A 23,022-nucleotide genomic window follows, 5' to 3' on the forward strand; every position below is an offset into this window, starting at 1 on the left:
TTTATATTATCTGTTAGCATGCTGCTGACCAATATATAGCTTCAATTTTTCTGTGAAATATGCTTCCAACTTCCCTAACACACCTGGCCTTGTGCTTTTCATGTCCACTACCTAACAGTTGAGAGTGCAGACATTCACAAACATAGTTCCCAGATGCTTGGTGCGTGGGCCATGCCTGATGCTTTTCAAGAATGGGAAACACGCATTTGTGCTAAGATTGAAATACCCTGGGCTCAGGGTCGATTCTTTATTTATGTTCCTGATGTTTAGGAAATGTATTAGGAAACAAATCATCTGATGATCGAGGACTGGCAAAGGACATTTAAATAAAATGTCAGCAAATACAGGAAAGAAGTTGGGAAGTAACTCACCATAGTGAAGAGAACAAGGTGGAGGAAAGTTTGAAACCATAAGGGAAAAGGGCAGCCTACCTAATGGGGAGGAAAATTATTTGTAGAATCCTAATGGAAAGATTTCACTGATGCCAAAAAATATTTCACTTGATCAAAACACAATGGTTTTTTTAGTCACTATTAAGTAATAACAGGTATATTACCAGAACTGCTGTGACATATGAACTCTAAGATTCTTTCTTGGCTGCTACTGGATCCACATAATAGGGAGTAATCTGGAGTTCTCAGCTGCTTACATTCCACTCATTAAAGGAACTCAGAGTGAAGCAAGCAGTGAAGACATTCAGTTACTGCCTCATGCTTCAGGAAAAAGGGGGAAGATAAAAATTAAGATGTATCTTGTTAACTAGGTGTTGTGTTTCCTAGCTATATTCTCTATCAGGAGAAACATGATAACAGCCAATGGTTGTTGGTAACAGCCAATAAACACCCTCTGTAGTCTTTGTCAAACATAAAGTAATATATGGACAAATGCAAAATATAATTTTATTTACCTGATTTTTTTTTTCACATATAAACTTACATGATAACAACACGTCCAGGCCTTCACAAGTACTTTTCATTTTCAAAAATCAAATCCAAACTTACTGGCCTTTTTGTTAAAAACAGTGGGAATTTTTCTGAGTATGCAAATGGTCCCAATCCAACCACTGTTCTTAAATCCCCTTTAATACCTCTCATCCGTGTGTTCTGTGAAGGCAGAACTTTCTAGCAATAGGAATACAGCTCTAAAGAAATTATACCTGAAAGATATTAAAATATAGCTTTGGCAGTTGGGGTGCCCAATTTTTCTTTGTGTCCTGGGCAATCTGAAGAAAAATATCTTGTTTTAGATCTCAGCTCTACCGACATTAAATAATAGCCAAGAAGGCAAATGGTACTAGGCTTAGTCAGTGTGTCTCTCTGCTTCTATGTTGGATGTGACAGCCTTGTGTAAAGATCTGCTTTCAAAGTTTCCACTCCTCCGGCCTCTGGAGGGCTGGGCTTGAGGAAGGTGAACATCTCAGAAATCCTTTTCCATCAGTACAGCAGGATGCTGATGATTTCATTTGACATTGAAAAAGCAAGGGAAGAGATGCTAGGCTTATGCTATTGTGTTCACACTGGCATTAGATGTCATGAATGTTTTATTTTGTGGACAGTGCAACTCAACTTCAAAGCAAACCATGAAGTGCCAACATGTAGGTTGGTAGTGTTGACTAGCTACAGACCAACTGCACATCAGCCTACTATATATGGATTCACTAGTGCATTTCAGGAACGTAAGGGTGAGAAGAACCCATAGGTACAGTTCTTGGCACGGTTGATAAATAGTACAGCTGCCATTGGATTGTGGTGCATGCCAGAAGTCATTCTGCTGTGCTCTCTGTGCAGAAAGGTTTGTTGTTGGTGGAGATGAAAAGCATTGCAGATGTCATCTTCCAAACGCTGTACTTTTCTTATAAGTAGTCCACTGAACAAGTCCAGGGATCTAAAACCATTACTAGGAAATTGGTTTCACTGTACCATCCCCAAGGGTTATTTTGTTCAAAACCCCAAGTTTAAGTGAAGAGGAGTCATCTGTCCACACAATGGATGTAGAGAGACTCTTTTTTTTAGTTTTGAAAATCGATTTCCTCCGATGTTTGTGCAGCAGCTGTTTCAACTTGTCCTTGAAAAAGCTGGTTGTGAGAGTGTAGAGGATTGGGTTCAAGGCACTGTTTACTGGAAGGAAAAAAATGACTATCCAGGAGGTGATTGTGCCTGGAGAGGGAAATGAAGTGTGGAAAATTTCATGAAGTGGAAATTTTAAACAACACAAATAACACATAACATTTTGTAGTCAATGCTATTTGGGGAGGGCTACCTAGTTCGCTCAAGTTTTCTTTCACCTTATTGAAAATCTCTCTGTGGGAGGAGCATAGGAGCTATGAATCCAAGGTCCTACCATTCTGAATTTCAGGAACTACTTGGTAGTTTGTTGTGAGGTCAAATGAGAGGAAATATGTAAAAAACACTTCATAGATTTAAGTTGATAATGTAATGTATTTTTCTTGTTTTTATTGCTTTTCTTGATAGAAAAGTAAGAAAATGAGGAAATACTTCTTAATCAATAGATCAGTGTTCAGGAAATGTCTGGTCCAGGGTCAGATCTGACCTTGGTCTTAACTCCACTCCTGAAGGCCTTATTGCCCCACCCCTGTATTCCAACCATCCTATCCAGAGTGGAGGCTGAAAATGTGAAGAGCAAATGAGAATACATCTTCCAACTTAATCAATCCTTTTGTGTGGAGCCTTACAGATACATTTAGAATATTAAGGGAAAGATGCCACAAAAAGTCCTTTGTGAGGAGAAATTTGTGATGGTAGTGTCCTTTCCAAATACATCATGTGCTTGGTTAAGATGAAGTGTGTTTTCCCCTTTATGCACAGCCTGCTCTTAGGGTCAGACACTTAGCTACGTGACCATGGGCAAATCACCTAAGCTCCCTGGACCTCAACTACCCTATCTGTGAAAGGGGCTGATGATAACTTACTTGATCGAAGTCAGGGGGCTGGGTCAGAGTCGGCGGCTCTGCTGACGTCCCTCTTCAGCACTAATACCTGTAATTCTCTGACCCCACCACACTATGCTGCCTCTTCCCACATCTCCAAAAATGCAAAGAACTCTCAGCTCAGGTGAAGAGCTGGGTCGTAAGGCCAGGGATACCTTCCCTGTCACTCTCCTTTGTCACCTTCTCTTTCCTCCCCACCCTCACAATTTTCTTATCCTTTAGATACCGTTACTTGTTCTTCTTTGCCCTGCTTTATTCCTTCCATCCTTTCTGTTCTTCTCTTTCTTTTCTATTTTTCCTGACTGCTTATCTGACCTTTCTTCCTCTCTTTCCTCTCTCTTGTTATCTCTCCCTTCTCCTTTTTTCTGTTTGCCTTCCTCTTTTCCTATCCCATCTTCTCTTTCTTGTCCTTATTTATTTTTTTGAACTGGAAAGAATATGGAAGAAAAATATCTATATTTAGCATATCTTAGATTTATTAAAGTTTCATATTACTATGTTACTTGTATTTAATTTTTAAAAATTAAACAATATGGACAGTGCATGATTGAAAAAAAAAAAAAACCAAAGCAAAACAGAACAAAGTAAGTTGCTTTTTGTCTGTTATGTCCCCAAAGGAAATTGTGACCAGGAATGAGACTTCCTATTCAGTCTCAAGGTGACTCACTAATGTAAAGTCAGCAGGTGAGTTCTGAGAAAGGAAGGCTAGTGCTGGCTTATTTTTCCAGGCTGACCACACATACTATCAGTGACATGCCATGGTGGAGCACACTCCAGAGTTCTTGGGGGGTGGGCACAAGATGGGTTTAGGTCAGTGAGTGCAGCATTTCCTACAATACATGGGAAGTTGGGCAAACAAGAAGGGGCTTAGTCAAAAATAATCAGGGCTACTCTTTTAGGCCCATTGAAGTGTCCAAGACAAACCTCAAAGTATTGAGCTATAAATGTAGAGAAAGACTGAGGTATGGCCCAATAAGGTTTTCACAAAACATTCTTTTTCCTATTCCAGTTTCCCGTCATGATCTGAAATGTCGCAGGCTTTCCAGGGATGATGATTACTCCTGCGGCTCTCAGATACCATGGATCACCAGACATCTCCTGATTCTAAATCAGACAGTGTGATGGGCTAAATTATGACCTCCCAAATTCATACACTGAAGTCCTAACACCCAGGACCTCAGAATGTGACTGTTTAGAGACAGCCCTTTAAAGATGTCATTAAGTTAAAATAAGGCCATTAGGGTTGGCCTTAGTCCAATTTGACGGGTGTATTTATAAGAAGAGGGAAACTTTCCTATATGAGAGATACTGTGGGAACACGCACAGAGGAAAGGTCATGCGGGAACACAGTGAGAAGGTGGCCACCCGCAAGCCAAGGAGAGAGGCCACAACAGAAATCTGCTGACAGTTTATTCTGGACTTCCAGCCCTCCAGAACTGTGAAAAATAAATTTATGTTGCTTAAGCCACCTAGTTTGTGTTACTCTGTTATGGCAGCCCAAGCAGAGTAATACAGAGAGAAAAAGCCTCACAGAATATGAAAACTGGAAGGAATTTGAGAGGCCATATGAAAATCATCTCCATGAGGTGAGGTGACCTCCCTACATTTCCTCAACTGCTCAGTGGTGGGGTCAGGACAGAAACCCACTTAGTCCTTCATCCACCACACAAGGCTGCCTCCTCCCACATTCAAGAGAAGCAAGTGACTGAGCTGGGGAAGGACATCAAAAGGTGTGGAAAAAGAAGTTGGGGAGGTTGATGAGATCATTCCTTTCCCACACTGTTCCACCACTCTTGGACCAGCTCAGCATCTTTAGTTGAAGAAGCATTTATTAAATAACATTATGTGAAACGCACTGTGGAAAGATGAACAAGACATGGTCCCTAACATCCTAAAGCTTATAATCTGAAGGAAGCAATGAACACACTAAAAAATAACGCTGGTAGGAGGTGGTTCAGATGAGGCTAATAAGTGAACTATGAACAATATGTAACAGACATTTAAGCAATTGAGTTGGATGGGAGTGGGCTGGAGAGAGGTCTGGAATGGTGCTATGGGAGAGTGAGTATTTGGGTTGAATTTTGAAGTATGAGAAGGGGTATTTAGTAGCTAGAGTCTTACAGGTTGAAGATACAATCCAGGTGGAGGGAACAACTTCAGCAAAGGCAAGACATCAAAAAGGTGCAGAAGAAAAAAAATCCCAATAATTCTAATGGGCCTGGATCACAGAATACATGAGGGCAGAGTGGGAGATAAACATTTCTGATGCTGATCCCAGCATTTGGACTTTAATCCATGAGCAATGGAGGCCAAAGACCATCTTAGTCCTGTTGAATTTGGAATGTAAGAATGTAAACATTGAGATGCCCAGGAAGTTGTAGTAGACTGGATATTTCAGACTGGACAATTCATTTTTCCTCTTAATTAACTCTGGTCCTCACAGCCACTTGGCTCTCCCCAACCCCGAGCGATGGCACACACATTCTTATGGCCTCTGCTCTCCCCGCCTAGTGGAAGGTCCAAGTAGTCAGTCCCCATCTCTCTCTTGATCTGCACTTTCACACCTTACATGGCTCCAGGGACACCTCTGCCTTGTGGTCAGTCTATATGGACAGGTTAAGGGGAAGCTGGGGATGCTGTGTGTCATTTTGTAGGGAGGCATTTGACAAGGCCTCCCATGACTCTGTGCACAAGCTGGATGGACATAAACTGTTACAACTGTTTGGTACTTAAACATTCATCACACTTTTATAAGTGCTTCTGAAGGGCCAACCCCATGCATGAGCCTGGGGTGCCAAGATGAATAAGACACAATTCCTGCCCTGGATGGACTCCCCAAGTGGAAAGTCTAGTTCATTGAGAGTCAAGCCAAAGCCCTGGGTGGGCCCTGCATGGCTGTGATTTCTAGGTCCTAGAAAGGGATTCAAATGAAATCCTAACTCATGAAAGGTTTTTTCCTCTGGTTGAACTAGGGGTGTGGGTGGGAAACCTGGCCTTTTTTTTTTTTTTAAAGATTTTATTTATTTATTTGAGAGAGAGAGAATGAGAGACAGAGAGCATGAGAGGGAGGAAGGTCAGAGGGAGAAGCAGACTCCCTGCTGAGCAGGGAGCCCGATGCGGGACTTGATCCCAGGACTCCAGGATCATGACCTGAGCCGAAGGCAGTCGCTTAACCAACTGAGCCACCCAGGCGCCCGAAACCTGGCCTTTTTGATGAAGCACTTGAACAGAACATCTCACACCCTGCAGAGTGGAGCCTCGTGTGACAACCACAGGGCAGGGACCAGGGGTATGTGCCTCAGAATCACAAGGGGAACTTTTCCAAAATCGCCGTGTGTAGCCCTTTGCCCTTGTAGATTAAATCTAGAACCTGGGCATATATATTTTGATTTTTTTTGTGTACTCTTGGTTAAGAACCACTATCTAGCTCAGGTAGAAATGAGACACTAAGTCTTAGTTTTTGTTTTTTTTTTCCCAGCTCCTGTTTTCTTATCTTTCTTGTCTGGATTGCACCACTCCCCAGTTTCTATCTTAGAATACAGATTATAAAATACTGAAGAAAATAATAACTGTTTGTACCAAAGTTGTAGGTATTTACAGAGAATTTACTATATGTCAGGCACTGTATTCTGTCCTCATCAGGGAGTGTAAGATGGCACAATGTACTTGGGAATAATAGAAGGGACTGACCTGGTATTTCCACCCGGAAGAGGGAGAGAATTTTAATTACAAATACAGGAATCCAGCAGATGGCATCAGAGAACACTATAAAAAAGAAACGATTTGCAACAGCCACCTCTCTTCCAATGTGATTTCTCACTTCCGAAGTCTGCAAGGCAGTTTTTTTAATGGAACAGAACATAATAGTATAGGAAAACACAATGATGAGAAAAGCCAGCAAGTTCACACCTGTTGGGAAAAGCACAGCTCTTAACATCTCAGGGGTAGAAATCAACAGTAAAAATACTGTGTTACATAGACGTTCATTATGGTGCCTCTTCTCATGCTGTACTACCAAGAAGCACTCTTTTGTGTAAGCCCAGTCATAATCAGCTAAAAACCTTGAATCTAAGGCTATAAGCTAACGGAATTGGGTTTGTCAGATCAAAAAGATATTTAAAATACACAAACCCTTTATGAAGAGTTACAGAGCTCTGAAATTCAGATCTAGGTGTATTGTGAGGTGAATTTTAGCTTTTTTAAAGTCAGAAAAAAGCCATTATCATTTCTTGCTCTCTGCAAATTCAAATCTTAAGGGATTGCTGTAATCATACGTACATCTCAAAAAATAAACATGACCCCATTTCTTTATCTTATAAATATGAACAAGATAACCTTGGAATAGCAAGAAGATAATAGCCTCAGAAACATTATTTCTCATGGTTTTTTTTTTTTGGGGGGGGGGTCCTAAGTAAAAATAATACATAGAACAAAAATCCATTTTTTTTTCTCAGATAGCTTACAATAATTTAAACTAAAATTCAGAACCCTTTAGACTTGTTTTAGAAAAAAAAGAAATAAGAAAAAATAAACAATTCAACTATATGGTTTATTATTTTAGGGTCAAATATGTTTAAATGATTCTCACTTAACATCATTATCTTATAATGTTGACTTCTTAGTCACTTTGTTATATTCTTTCTATAATAAAATTCCTGAGTAATGATCTTACTCTTCACTGTGAACATAAAATATGCTTACAATTTCAAAGTTGCTTAAAAAATGTTCTTCTGAATCTAGACTATATGTAAGAGATGGGTGAGGTCTAGGGGAAAATTCTATAAATTCCCAGTGTTCTGTTGTTTTTATTCAAGGTATTTCACATTCTACAGAATCTCATAATAAAGTCATACAATAGAATTTTATAAAATTGGCTTATGTTAGGCCTTTTGTCAGAAACTTCAGTTAAGAATAAAAGAAAATGACTGTTAAAGATGATCCTCTGGTGCAAATTATGAAAACAGACGTGAACGGACCAAAAGTGTGTGTTCTAAAAGCGCCATAGGGATGCGAGAGGTTAGCAATAGGGTATACTGGGTGAGGGGCATATGGAAACTGTACTAACCTTGCAACTTCTCTCTAAGTCTAATTCCATTCTAAAATAAAGAATTCATTTAAGAACTGTGTATTCTTATACTCTTTAAAGAGAAGAAAGGGCTCTGGGACTCCTCTCATAGGTAAGCCAAGTGTATATAGATGATGATGAGATACGTATGTGTGTGTGTGTGTGTGTGTGTGTGTGTGTGTTACTCTCTGTCTATCTGGAGTACGTCACAGGTGCTAAACCCATTTTAGCCTATCCCACCCCCTTTAACTGTAAGGTCCAGCCTCACCTAACTCCTTGGCCCTTCATCTGGACCTGTTCCTTGTCTATGGGCCTCTCTCTACATCTACTATGTCTTCTCCTGGAATAGACTTCACTTGGCTAATGCCTTCTTATCATTTGGGCCTGAGGGTTTGGACTCATTTCTATTGGAAAGCCTTCCTGGTGCTCGGATTTGGGGCTCCTAGAACATCCAGTACTCCTTCTTTGTGGCATTTGTGAGTCTGTGATGTAAGAATGCATTTACTTGTCTTTATCCCCCTTTCTGGTGGCAGGTCTGTGAGGGCTGATCTATTGTATCTCAGGTACCCAAAATAGTGCCGGCCTATAGCAGGTGCTTAATAAATCCTTGACGAATCAGTGAATGTAGTGGTGTGTGTGTGTCTATGAAGTGCATCTATGCTAGGAACAGTTTACACTATCCATGAAAAAATAGCTATAGAATAGGGTAGTATGTAAAGAGTATTATTAAAATGGTGCTAAGAAAGTGTATTTCTCAGGAGAAGAGAAGGAATAGATGAAGATCTGGGACAGGTTGTTAGAGTCATTTTGTTTTGCATTTAAGTGATTGATTTACAATTGACCTTGGGAGTAGCAGGAAGTCATTGAAAGTCTTGGAGGGGCAAACACAGTCTTTTTGATACTCAGGTAGTGAACAGGTTAATAGGAGAGAGAAAGCCTCCAAGGCCAGAGGACTAGTAAGGGCTAATGTAATAAACCCTTATTAATAAGCCCTTCAGGGTTGAGGTAGTGAGGTTTTAAATTAGGGTGGTAGTAGGTACAGACTGGAAGAAATAGAAGACAGAGGCATATTTTAATGAAAAACTATTCAATGAAAAAGAAATGATGATAGAGCTTATTGACTACTTAGATGAGAGGAAAAGATGAGAAAGGGAAATTAAAATGATAATACTGCCCTAGTTAAAAAATGACGTGGAAGTCGTCTTAATTTTAAGCAGGAGGGATACCTATTAGACAATAACAAATGCTTTTTTCTAACCTTAAAGAGCTAAACTTCTCATTCACTTTTTTTAACAGAGAAAGTAGGATCTTTTCTAAAAAATTAGGGGGAATTAAGAAAACTGAAAAGCAAACAGTTTTATTAAGTACTCTTATGTTGTTGACTTTAGAGCTGCATTTACCAAAGGCAATAAACTTCCCTGGTATTTCCATTCCGGTAATCTCCTGCTAGTGAGTTTCCAGAATTTTATTATTATTATTTACTTAGCTCATATCTAGATTGTAAAAACAAATGATTTCAGATAACTTGGTGGGGTCGCAGGTCAAGGCACTAAAACTAGAATTCCTCCAGCTCAGAGTCACGATGTGAAAATCAAAGGGTCTTACAGATAATAAAACATCATCCAGACAGTATGCTTTTGTTTCTCAAACTAAATCTCTATAATAAAAAGTTAAATAAAAACTCTAAATATTCAATAAGAACTTTTCTTTCAAAAAGGACAGTCTGGAGTATAATCTTTTACTTTCTGAAGTGGACAAATACACATTTGCTGAAATTTCTGTTTTTTTCTATCAGAATTACGTTGGTCCAGAAAATGAAACATATAATTTACCTAGGAAAATTCCAAGAGAATACCCTTTGCTTCCTATATCTTCTGTTTGGTCATAATAGAGTGGGAAGCATACGCCATTTTTTCCATAAAAGTTTCCAAAATAATCCTCATTCCAAAATGGAATCACAGCTATTAAAAATCCCACAATCCAGATGCCGGTGAGGATGACCGAGGTCTGCCATTTTCCAGGACGAATGTTACTGAAGGGAAAGACAATGACCAGGAACTTCTCCAAAGTCAAGTATGTCAGCAGCAGGACAGAGACTTCGGTAGACAGCATGGCCAGGAACCCCATGAGACGACACTGTAAACTCTCCATCCACAGCAAAGCATACTTCTGATACTGCCCGCGGTATTTTATATCAAAAAAGCCAATGAAGAACAAATAAACACCCATCAGGCAGTCTGCACCTGTTAAAGAATTAATACAGTGTCTGTTGGTAGTTCCCAGCATCTCTGTTTTGGTTTTTTAATTAGGTCTTCCTCCTCCATCCTGTATTAAATGAACTAATATAAACACCGACAACAGTCTCTAAAGGACAATGGACTTCACGAAAGGTGTCCTAATTCTAAAGTACCACACTTTATAATTTAAAAATAATGGTGGTGGTGTGTGTGTGTGGGGGGGAGATTTGTGTGTGGGAAGCTAGTTTTTGAACAGCAAACAAATATCACTTGCATAGTTAATAAAGAAAATAATTTTCTTTGGGCTTGAGGAACATGGGTGCTATTGTAGTTGAAGGTTTAACAGAGCTTAGTTTATAACCCAAAACCTGTCCTCCATAATCTGTCCATTGACTCATTGGCTCCCTGTTACCCCATTTCCAAGATATAACCCCACACGGTGGGTGCTGGATCACTGCAAATCTAATTTAGATGCAATCTAAAACAGAGAGTCAAAGAGAACAGTACTTCATTCTTAGAAAAGAAGCTGCCCAGCTCATATAATTTATAGTAAGTGCCATGGTTGAAGGCCAATATGTATGTAGTGCACATGTCACAGAAGACATCCTAAATCCACTTAGACAGGAAACATACTTACAACAAAGGATTTTGATGGACGTAGCGTGAGTCGTGTTTTCAGCTTTAATGAGAGATCTCATGCCAATGACAAAAAGATTTCCAAAGCAGGTTATGAAAGCTATAACCCAGACAAATATTCTGAGGATATTGTTAGCCAAGAGGTCCTCAAATGAAGAAATGCCGTCAGTCAAGGGCATACATATGCGGACATGGGGAGCATAGGAGCAGTACCGAAAGTTTGTGAAATAACTAAATTCAAAGGGAAAAAAAGAGTCACTTCACAGCAATGACAGAAAAACTAGAGTTGCCGTCCTGTATCAGAGCCGCTGCTCTGTCAGGTATGCAACTTCGCTAGGTCTGTTTATTTTTGGTTATAGTGATTATAGAATTCTTTATCAAATATTACGTTACTCTAGGCAGTGTGCTTCTTGGGAAGACGGAGAACCTGAAGGACATAGAAATTCTGTGCCTTGACTGAAACGAGTCAGGGAAGGACATGAGAATGTGAAGTCTCTAGGACTCCATTTTTCATCATCACATTGAATTATTCTTTAGGGTATTATAAAAAGTAAATTGTCCTTGTTACACTGACCTGCAGCAAACATTCAGGGGCTTGGGTTTGGGATGGAAACTAAAAACATCCCTGTCTTGTTGTTCGTTTTAATTATACTCACTTAACCAGCCTCCTTTTCCCTGACACTGGCGGGAAGGGAGGGTCTCAGAGACTAGGAAAACTCAGTCTCACGGGAGCTAGGAGAAGAAGCAGATTTCATACCAGGGCCTAAAAGGGCTTAAACAATTTCTAGAGGCAAATATAGGTTTGTTTGTGATCAATGTATTTTTGATCTAGGTGTGTGGAAGCTTGACGTGTTTGAATTGGGAGGTCATTTGGCTTATCGCCATTCCCCAAACCTGTGTATTTAGGCTCCCCCCCCCATTAAAACGTATTCCATTTTTGTTTTCTTGTACCACCTCTTTTAGTTCATTTCTCTTTGTCTAATCCTTTTTTGCCATCTCCCCATGCGGTTTTGAGACTAGCCAGTTAAATCAAGCTTTACTCTGCCGAGGCCTCAAGGCCCCCGTGATCGATTGGCTGCCCAGATCCACCTCACCTTCCCTTCATTGCTCGTTCCGTTCAGGCATATTGGCCTTCTTCCAATTCTCAAAGAAGCCAGGCTCACCCCTCTTCTTACTGCACTGCTTTTGCTGTTCCCTCTGCCGGGAAGATTCTTCCCCCTAGATATTGCCAGACCTGCCCCTCCCTCCATTCAGGTCTGCTCAGACGTCACTTCTCTCTTCTATGTGAACCATCTATCTCCTCTTTCTGTCCTTTTGTCTTGCTACACTTTTTTCCACAGTGTTTATCACAGTTTATTTGTTCACTTTCTGTTTCCCAAAGCTAAATGGAAGCTCCATGGGGCAGACACTCCTCTCTCCTGTTTGTCCTGTGTTCTCAGATCTAGAACAGTGCCTGACACATGCGAAGTATTCAACAAATACTTCCTAGATGAGCATGTGAAAGATGGATAATTTAGTGCTGGGCTTGTCAGGTAGGGAAATAGGGGGCAATCACTGCCCTCAAGTAGCTGACAGTCGAGCTTCCGGAAATCATCTATGCAATTAAAGGAACTTGATGTATAATTCACTTTTTATCTTCTCCTTGCCTGGAGTCCTTGGTACACACTTGACTTGACCTTTTAGTTCCTTTAAGATTCCATTATGTCCACTGTCTTCAGATGGACCCAGCTAAGGTCTCTTGGTCATTCAACCTTTCCTCCTGCTGTGACCATGGCACTGGTCAGCAGGTGGGAGGAGAGGGGGTTATGAGGTGGAAGTGTTTCAATAAATGGTGGACAAAGAGGTGAAGAGAAGCTAGGTCACTTAGTAGGGAAGTAACTAAGTTAAAACATTTTTTGTTAATTATTAGCTGCTTCTTGACCTTATTTTAAGTGGCAGCTTCTCCATCAAGTTCTAAAAAGGTTGAATTTCTCTAATCTAAAAGGACCTCACATTCTACCCTCAACAAGGAAAAGATAGCCTCATTAAATAAGTATCTACTGATGCCACAGAAAGAGAAATGATGAAAACCATGTGGATATGCATCAAGTACTTGTCTTTTAGTAATCACACCTACTGCAGAGACTTAAACAAAATGTTCTCCCAAAAGAGCACCTTCACACCAACCATTTCATCCACTTGCTGCACCCAACTTGTAATCTTACACCGAATCCTCCCTATTGTTGTGGATAACAAGGGTTAATTTTTGAAATCATGAACACATTAGAGTACACAGTTGATAAAGAAATGAATCATGTCATAAACACATATATTAATATAACACAACTTACACAGTGCACTTTAGCCAAATATATTAAAGTGACATCAAAAACTACTATAAAGATTAATTACCTCCATTTTGTAGTGCACTTAGTAACAGTAACAACACCTGGAATTTATATAGCACCTTTCTTCCTAAGGGCTCAAATCTTAGAGCAGCCGACTGCTCATTCATGTGAGGTGAATTAATGTTTCCAGGTCTCCTGAGTACCATTTAGCCAGGGACTTCATCTTGTGTAATGTGTGGCATTCTGGTACCCTGATCTCTTATTGGGCCTCAATTGGATAAACAGCGTGTTTCCAGAGAGAAGTGTCATTCATGTCGGCACATCATAATATTGAACTCTATTTGAACAGGGACCAAAGGTGACAAAATTAAAAAGTTCTCAATAAAAAGACTTTTCTTGCATAAAAACACATTGCAGTGATACATTAGGCAGTTTATACTAGAACATCGACAATATTTCGCCATGCTTACTTCTCCATTTTTCATACATACATACATGTGAGAAAGGTTCATCATGGGTTGAAACATCCGTGTGTTTATATTTGGAATCTCTATCCTTTCCAGGTCTCTGGAAAATAGGCACAATAGGTTTCATGTTTTCAGGGCTTAATTTTTTAATAATTGCATTTTTTGTCATATCCTAGATACCATGCTTCAAAGTCTTACTACCAGTTAAAATTAGGATGAAAATTTTACAGTAAACTATCTTAGGAGATTGCCATTTCTATTTATGACTTTTGTAAGTTGGAGCTGATTTTGTCACTTCATATGCTGAATTACATTCTAATAGAACATCCTCATGCATTTCTTTGATTTAAAAATGGCAGTGGTGATTTGTGTGATCATGAAATTGGCTGCCTAGTTTGATTTTATAGACCACGCCATGTGAGCTTTAGAGGGTTTCAGACAGGAACTGATATTTCCAACCTGAGAACATCACTGAATTAAGTTTTGTGAAAACCTGGATTCAAATACAGTCGTTTCTTCCAGGCCTATGCATCTTTAGGGTGGAAAACCATGGAAGCAGTAAGCAAGGCTTCAATTCAGGACAAGTGTTCCTAAGACAGTAGTGGGAAGCATAACGCCTTTCCTTCCTCCAGACCCCATGAGATGTCCTCAGAGGGCTCCAGTGGGAACCGCTATATTCCTCATTTATCCAGAAGCTTCTTCAAATACAGATTCTTTGAAGACTCTTTAGGACGGCATGAATTAAGGGAGTCTGCCATGTTCTCAGGAAACAGATGGAGAGAGGAAAATCTAAAAAGAAGCCTTTTACTTTTAAGGTTTATTTTGAAAGATGTTTGATTCTCACTCAGTTTCTCTTTGACTGATCTGAATAAGGATTTCTTGACATGGTTCTGAGTTTTCACCCATCCACTGAGTCTTTCACAGAACTGCCTTGTTCTTCGGCAGTCAGAAATGAAACCTAGTGGAGCAATTATACTCCAGAATTGTCCCAGGGCCTCTGATGCAGGAAACTCTTGAGTCCTTTTTAAAGGATTGGTTTCCCTCTTTCTTTTGCTCTCTGGCTTTCTCCTGGGCTTATCACAGTTTTAGCTCTACATGGATTGTGTGTGATTATTTGATTAATAGCTGATAGTTTCCAGAAGGGTAGGCGTCACTATATCTTGGGTACCTAAGACAATGCTATGAATAAATTGGCGGCCAGCAAATGTTTGTAAAATAAATCTTAAAAAAAAAGGATTGAGACAATAAAGAAAATAAATAAAGAAAGGTGTTGGGTAAATAGTTTCTAATTTGACTTTTAGAAAGGCATGATGTGGTAGCATGATATTTTGACTTTTAGGATTCAGTGTGTAGTAAGTGAAAAATCATTTTGTTCACATCCTAAGATCTATTATTATATGAAAAAACAATATATTATATATATGTATAACACACACACACACACACATCTTTGTTTTTTTATATTCTCGCTTCTTAAGAACAGGAACCAAGTCTTTTTCATCAGTGGATGCTCACTAATACCTGTTGAAAGAGAACTTAATCTGGAATTAATTTCCAAAAGAAAACTATTTAGCAAGAGGAAAAAGTGATATTAAGGAGTAATCTTTGGAATTAAATGAACAAAAGCCTAAGGCAGAGATCACATAATATGTATGCCCTCCGTGTAAAAACAAACAACAAACTTAAACCAACAATGGTTATTCCTGGGAAAGGAATGAGGAAGTTCAGAGAAAAACTGGCAGAGTTCTTGACTCTATTTAAACCTCATACATTTGAAATTTTAAAATACTAAACAACATTAAGTGCCTGAATGTTCATATTGGTGAGATAATTTTTTTCTTTACTGAGAGAAATATAAAAAGCATGCACCGTAGACCAATATCAAGTAGACTGTTGTAGCAAAGGGGAAAGGAAAAAGCAAGCAAGTCTTACATAATTTGTTTTTTACCAACCGTTCAGTAACCAAACTACTGAAAATTTAGTTCTTTGCGAAGACTGCAGGATGAGATTTTTCCATGTGAATCTGGTATACGTAGCTTCAAACACAGAAATGTTTTTTACAACATATTGAATGGTTTTGCTGTCATTCAGTACATACTTGATGGTAACAATGATATTCACAACTGTCTGATGATGCACGCTCAAATAAAAACCCCTCTGTGTATCAAATACCCATTTAAAAATAAATGTGGTTCTGAGTAAAGTACATCCACTAAAATGATAATCAACATACTGTTATATTTCACTTACAGAGACTGAAGTTGTTTAAGACTTTCAAACTGGTTCTTGTGGAGATACAAAAGAGGATTGGACGACAGATTCCTTTTGTACCATTAGAAAGAGGGAGGAAAGAAGCATCAGGATGTTATTATTTTGGAAGCTTGAGATGTTGCCATTTAAATCTGCTGATGGTGGGAAGAAGAACTTACAGTTTTTGTAGAAGCTTCAGGTCTTTAAAAATGTGGGGTGGTAGCTCCATTATCATATTGCTAGACAGGTCCCTGTTGATGAGAGTGAAAACCCGACACAATTACATAGGAAATAAATGACATGGTTATTACTCCTCACAGTTATCATCATCCCATTGGATGTAACAGAAAATATGATCCAATTTAACCAACCTGATAACTTGTTACAAAACAAGGCTGTGTGAGTCAGCCAAATGGAGTGTTTTCCATCACTTTCAGACGTGTGATATTTTGCTCATCCAGTTCCTGTCCGGAATTTCCTCTCAGTCTCTCTCCAACACATTCCCAACCTGGCTTCAATGTCTACTTTGATTAATTTCCTCTGTTTCAGGTACTCTCTGTACATTTCGATCATTCATTATTTCTGTGATTCTTATTTGGTTCAAGTATATGATATCTTGTTTGTCCAACTGTATTACGAGCTTTCTGAGGCCAAGACCTCTGTCTTCTACTTACTCTTGCTTTCCAGCTAGGACAGTATTGGCCACATATTATCTGCCCAGATAATCTTGAATGGATGAATTTGCACATTTTAAATCTATTTTGATATGGTACTATTTTTTAAAAGAAATTAAAAATTTAGAATGAAATATAATAGGACTGTCCAATCCATGAAGAATCATAGGGAAATGCTTCTACAGAATATATAAAAGGATTTGCTTGGGTCAGAAGGAATCAGGGCTCTTCAAGAGTCCAAAATATCCTTCTAAAGGGAAGATGTTCAAAAGTGAAATAGACATGCAATTGCTTAAAACTCAAACAAAAGATCTTATCTATTTTTGATGCTTTGGAGCTGCTGATGGGTATGTGGGAGTTACAAATAACTAAGACTTAAGTCTTTTTCTAAAGAAGCTTACAATTAGAATAAACAACTGGATTATAAAACAAGGAAGGAATGAAGCAAGTGCTATTATAGATGTACTGACTAAATAAAGAGGAAGGAGTTGGAAATCAGGAACTGTTTGAACAAAGCTTTATGATTTTCATAGGTAGTATAAAAGAAGAACAGCTTTTCAGGTGAGAGTTAAGCAGGATCAGTGAAACAGAAACTTGAGATTCAATGACATCTTCTGGAATTGGCAGATGGTCCAGCGAAGGTGGAGGATGGAAAGCATGGGGAGATGTAGAGGAAGTAAGTCTGGAAATGAGCATGGAGACAAAATGGAAGGGCCATGAATACATTCCAAGGCAGAACTTCCCAGGGTATAGTCTAGGCATTAGAACCAAAGAGGATTCTTATAAAAAGAGCACATTCCTCGTGCCCACTCCAGAACTATCTCTTCAGAATCTCTGGGAGGGAGCCTGGTAACATGCATTTTAATCCAGTATCCCTTGTGATTCTTCTGAACATTAACATTGAAATCTGGCAACAAGGAGGGAGAATATGAAGCAGGACAGGGGCATACTATGCTCTGGTTCATGGGATGATAGTTCTGTCGGAAGCATGAAAAGTCGGAGAGTCAAACGATGGAGACCAGGCAGGAGGCTTTGACCCTGTACCATGTGAAAGCTGATGAGGGCTTAAGGGGGTCATGGGCAGGTCTCACCATCTGGTAGGACATGAAGTGTAAGGAGGGTTGAAGGGAAAGGAAGAGGCTTGGAGCCTGGCTGCCAGGAAGGATGCCGATAGCCCTATGATGGTAAGTTCAGGGAAAGAAGTTGGCAGGAGGGTAAGGGTTATCTATAAATTAATTGTAACAGATTACTTTTGAGATGCTATCATGATATCCAAGTGTAGTTGTCCTGCCAGGTGGCAATTCTGATCTGGGGCTGCAGGTAAGAAGAGGACACCCGGGTCTAGTGTAGAAGGAAAGCCACGAGCTTGCATGGGTCAGAGTGAGCATGTCAACAGAGCAAGATGATGATGTCTTGTGCAGCTAGAAAACATCCTGTTAAGTGTTATGTCGAAAAACAAAGTACAGCCTTTTGGAAGAAAGGACTTTAATGGCCTCACCTAAATGTGCTTATTCCTCTCCAGCATGGTTTGTTGTCATGAAGGCATAGTAAAATTATCTAACATTTTTGTAAATTCAGGAAGTAAAAATGCCTTGTTCAAGTTAATTCTATAAACTTCGGAATTTCTTTTTTCACTTACTGATGAACAGTGGATTGGAATAGATTATTGGTGATGTTTTAAAAAACAAGCTAATATCTCTTAATCAGACTCTTTTTTGGGGAGGTGGGAATGTGTGTGGCTCTGCCTAAGTGTAGGATAAAAAGAGGATTAGAATATTTTTCAAAATGTGGACTCCGTACCACTGTTTCCGTAAGTTTGCACCTAAAACATGCTCCTGTGTGTCCTGGGCTGCTCGCTTTCTCTACCCTATAACCCAAGTCCCTATCAACCCTCTAAAGTCTCATCAGGAATGCCCTTGTGAAGAATAAGCGAGCGATTCTGAGGGAGCTGCTTTTCACTTTTTGCCATAAAATGACAATATTTTTAGTTGTAATGGAGTGTCTTGCACATACTAGGCACTTAGTAAATATAGGTGGATTTAGTTTGTGATACTTATAAATTCTTTTGAATTATCTTGATTATTCGTGAATTAGTTTTCAAATTACTCTTTCTGAGTTATTTTCCCCAGTACTTCCTGGATTTCTAAACAAGGCATAAAGAACGGGGGAGAGGTAAATAAAGAAATTAATTTCCATTTTTAGGCTTCAGATCAGGAGGAGGAGTTCTATACCCAAGTCACCCCCTTTGTAATGTAACAGACTTAGTTTTAACTTCCAGTGATACACAATTATGGGGGTAGCAATGAATTAATAGCAAGACAGATGTTTTTAAAAGTTTTAGCTCCACAAAACATATATTTGAACAGAAAAAGTTACATGAGCTCTCTGAATATTTTTCAATAAACCCAATCATTCTAGACATTTGTATTTGCTTCATCTACTCTGGAAGTCGTAATTTCTCAAGGGATAATAAGCATCTTTGTTCCTTTGTTCAGTCATGATTAATATGATTTTAGTCACTTATTCATTTAGCAAGCATTTATTGAGAATTAACTATACTCCAGCCATTAGAGATAATAATCCTTGAGTTTAAGGAGCTCTGGAAAACTCATTTGCTCCAAAACACACACAAACACACATACACACATACACACACACACACACAGGAAATCACCCAAAGAAAATAGGGAGAGAAATTAGAGTAGGCTAAATCCATATTAAGCCCACCGTTTGATTTTAATATGCTTTTGGCTTTAGGATAATGTTGGTTCTCTTAATTGATTTTGAATATCCAGGAGTCTGCAGAATTTGATTGCCACTAGGGAAAAAGCAGCCTCCCTAGTCACTTAAATTTATAATCTTGGAAGAAGCAATCCTATTTTCCTAGTAGACAATGCTACTTACAGTTCTCCTAAATTTTTTAATGAAGAAAATGTCTTCTCTGGAACAAAATCAATTTGATTTCTAGGCAGAAACCTGTAAGACATGGTGAGAGTCAGCACTGTTGGTTTGTGTCTACTGTAAGAACCAGTTCTCATTGGGAGATGCCACTGATCCGGGGGGTAATTCCATAAGGCCTCCTTTGAAATCTCAAAGTAAGGTGTGTTCTGGTGTGGAACGTAAAGCAGAAATTTCTCACCAAGGATATCCACGTGTTCTCTCTAGGAAATGCTGCCATAAGTAATTTGAAGTGCTGAGTGTGGTCTATGAAGCTGCGTTTTGTTTGGAATCTGATTATTTCAGAAAGTGTTCATTTCCCAATATACACACACGGATGTCAAATTTGGAACCTGTTAATTCATTAGAGTAGGCTTTGAGAGAGAGGATCCTTGTGTAAGGCACATTCCTTAGGAAAAGGCCAGAAAGAACAAAGCTTAAACCAACCCCATAGCAGTTTCTGGGGCCACAAATGGATTTTAAATTGGGTGGTGGTGGGGAAGGCAGTGGTTTTACACTTCCTTTGTCTAGAAATGGAATTCTCCAAGATATACAGTAAAAAGAGGGGATCTGCCGCTAACTGCCTTACAGAGGTGTTAACAAATGAGATCATGAGTGTGACAGTGATTCAAAAGCTACACGGGGCTATAAAACAGAAGGTGTCAATGGAATTTGTTTAGTTTACCAGTGTTCTCTGTACCAGTGTTCTCTGTCATTATCTATGAGAAAAGGAATAAACTCTTTGCATCTGCTGAGTGGGATAGCCCCTCTTTTCTCATTAAATATGCTAGTCTGCAATCTGATTGATAGATACGTAGCCTGGCAATAACCTTATCTCTTAGTTTGTTGAAAAACAGTGGTTAGACGACTACAAATGAATATACTCCAATTTTTCTTTTCCAACCACCTGTGCAACCATCAAACATTACTGCTTACTGCATGTGGAAAACTATGGTTAAAACCAAAGCAAAATTCTTGTGTTTTTACCAGGGCAAATATGCCATAGCCGATCCACAGGCATACCACCCCCCACACCCTTTGAAAAACGTAATCAGCAATCAGAATCACCAATCAGAATCTTTGGCAAACCAGAAGACATCAGATATTCTTCCCTTAAGAATAAAATTATTTTTTTCTTTAGAGAGAAAGAAGAGACATCAAGGGATAACTGTTCACTGGCAGTAACAGCTAATTGTTGTAGAGCTAACCGTTTGCGCACACATTATCTCATTTCCTGAGTGATCACAGGGTTAGAGGCCAGCTCAGCTGAGAGGATGCATGGAAATGCTGATTGCCCTCAGCAAGAAGCAGAGCTGCTGGAAATCTAGAGGCTGGGCAGCTACACTGAAGGCTGGGACCCACCATCAAAACTGATAAATCTATGTGTGCGTTTTCTAGGACTGCAGTTTCAGACCAAGGCTGTAAACAAAACACTACTTTAAAATTCCTTGTCAGTATTTTCTTTTGACTTCCAAATCTACTGGGTTTCCCCTCTTTACTGATTTCCATTGTATACTTACAGCACCGTGAGTGAATTGCATGACAGAAAGGTGGACTTCCTAAGATGTTTTATCCCGTTGCCTTCCAAATCCCTAAAAGGCATGGAGGAGAAATATTTTTAATGTTTTTGCACAAATCACATGTCTACAGGCACTTTTTGTTGATATAACAGTTCTGAACTTTATTTTTTCCTCATTCCGATTTTTATGCTTTCTTCCTAATTATTGTAGGGTTAATAATATAATTAATATTATGCTTCTTTTCCCCTTCCAATTAATATTCAACTTAATAAAATTGAGGGAAAGGGCAGCCCAATATTTCATGAGTGTCTCTCTGTGCTAGATACCATGCTATTAATTATCATTATATTGCTACCATCATAGTGGTAACTACCATTTATTAGACTTCTATGGTGTCAGGTACTGTTCTGAGTGCATAACAGCATTCCTGCAAAGTTGGTATTATTTCTCCCCCTCCTTCCCACCCATTTAACATATTAGTAATGTGAGGCTCTTGGGAATTCACTTTATTTCTGGTCACACAGCTGGTAAATGGTAGAATTGACCTCCTAACCCAGATCTGTCTGTATTTAAAGCCTAGACACTAAACCATGGCATCATAGATCCTTATATTCTCACATTCCACTGACATCACGTAGATACTTTCATCTCTATTTTGCTAAAGGAGAAACCCAAGCAAATTTATCTTCCAGATACTGAACACCAGAGTCAGGATATGTATCCATTTGCATGATGGAAAGTGACTACTCTTTCTTTTATTTTGTTTTTGTTTTTTATTTGTTTTTGGTGCTGAAACCCAGAAACGAAATGACCGCTCTCTCCACCATGCCTCTGAGATCCTGCCGCCGGGTGTATCCCTGCTCCAGTGTGGCTGGGACAGCCCTTCGCGTCACCTGGGGACTTCTTAGAAATGCAGACTCTCGGGCTCCATCCCAGTCCTTAGGACTGAGGCCTTTTTTTTTTTTTTTAATTCCACTATAGTTAACATACAGTATTATATTAGTTTCAGGTGTGCAATATAGTGATTCAGCACTTCCATACAACACCTGGCGCTCATCACAAGTGCCCTCCTTCATCCCCATCACCTAGTTTCCCCATCCCCCCACCAAGCCACTCTCTGGTAACCATCAGTTTGTTCTCAATAGTTAAGAGTCTGCTTCTTGGCTTCTCTCTCTCTCTCTCTCTTTTTCCTTGGCTCATTTGTTTTGTTTCTTAAATTGTACCTGTGAGTGAGATCATACGGTATTTTTCCTTCTCTGACTGATTTATCTCACTTAGCATGATATTCCATCCACGTCATTGCAAAGGAACTGCGGTCTTAACTAGTCCTCATGTTGTTTGCTATGCGTGCTGACACTGGAGAAGCACCGGTGGAATGATTACATCCTGCTGGTGATCCCTTATGGCAGCGGCATCTCACCATCAGGGAACCCCCCTTGGGAGCACTCTGACATTACCACTCCTAGCAGCACCAAGGAATGAGACAGAGGCAACTTTCCTGCCAAGTCTCCTAACTTCTTTTTATAGTCTGCTTCCTATAATCCTCCATATATATATGACAATAGCTATTTTGCTGCTTCTGAACATTTCTCACATTAACACTAAAATCACCAATCCTTTTGTCATTCCCTTTTAAGTTTCATTTTATAGCCATCCAGGTGGTCTTGTAGGAACTCGATATTTTTTTCAGCCTTAAAATACTGTGATTAAAATAATAAACACTATACTCTCTTAAAGGTCCAAATATGGGGCACCTGGGTGGCTCAGTCTTTAAGCGTCTGCCTTCAGCTCAGCTCATGATCCCAGGGACCTGGGATTGAGCCCCACATCGGGCTCCCTGCTTGGCGGGAAGCCTGCTTCTCCCCCTCCCACTCTCCCTGCTTGTGTTCCTGCTCTCGCTATCTCTCTCTGTGAAATAAATAAATAAATAAATAAATAAATAAATAAATAAATAAATAAATA

At 39.3% G+C, this 23,022-nt stretch overlaps 1 protein-coding gene across 1 annotated transcript in view; it reads right to left on the reverse strand.

The window, feature by feature from the left end:
- Positions 1-1,741: 1,741 nt before the first annotated feature.
- Positions 1,742-23,022, reverse strand: part of RXFP2 (relaxin family peptide receptor 2) — a 46,700-nt gene continuing 25,419 nt past the window's right edge. Inside the window, exons 10-18 of the mRNA XM_035002915.1 lie at positions 21,061-21,132; positions 19,508-19,579; positions 16,109-16,180; positions 15,930-16,001; positions 13,708-13,779; positions 10,887-11,116; positions 9,845-10,255; positions 6,638-6,856; positions 1,742-2,156 (exon numbers count right to left, since the gene is read on the reverse strand). Of these exons, the coding sequence (XP_034858806.1) occupies positions 1,897-2,156; positions 6,638-6,856; positions 9,845-10,255; positions 10,887-11,116; positions 13,708-13,779; positions 15,930-16,001; positions 16,109-16,180; positions 19,508-19,579; positions 21,061-21,132 (1,480 nt within the window). The 3' untranslated portion in view covers positions 1,742-1,896. The remainder of the gene's footprint in view (positions 2,157-6,637; positions 6,857-9,844; positions 10,256-10,886; positions 11,117-13,707; positions 13,780-15,929; positions 16,002-16,108; positions 16,181-19,507; positions 19,580-21,060; positions 21,133-23,022) is intronic.

Source organism: Mirounga leonina, unplaced genomic scaffold, assembly GCF_011800145.1.
Source record: "Mirounga leonina isolate KUSES-001 unplaced genomic scaffold, KU_Mleo_1.0 Mir_127, whole genome shotgun sequence".
In the NCBI taxonomy this organism is placed as follows: domain Eukaryota; kingdom Metazoa; phylum Chordata; class Mammalia; order Carnivora; family Phocidae; genus Mirounga; species Mirounga leonina.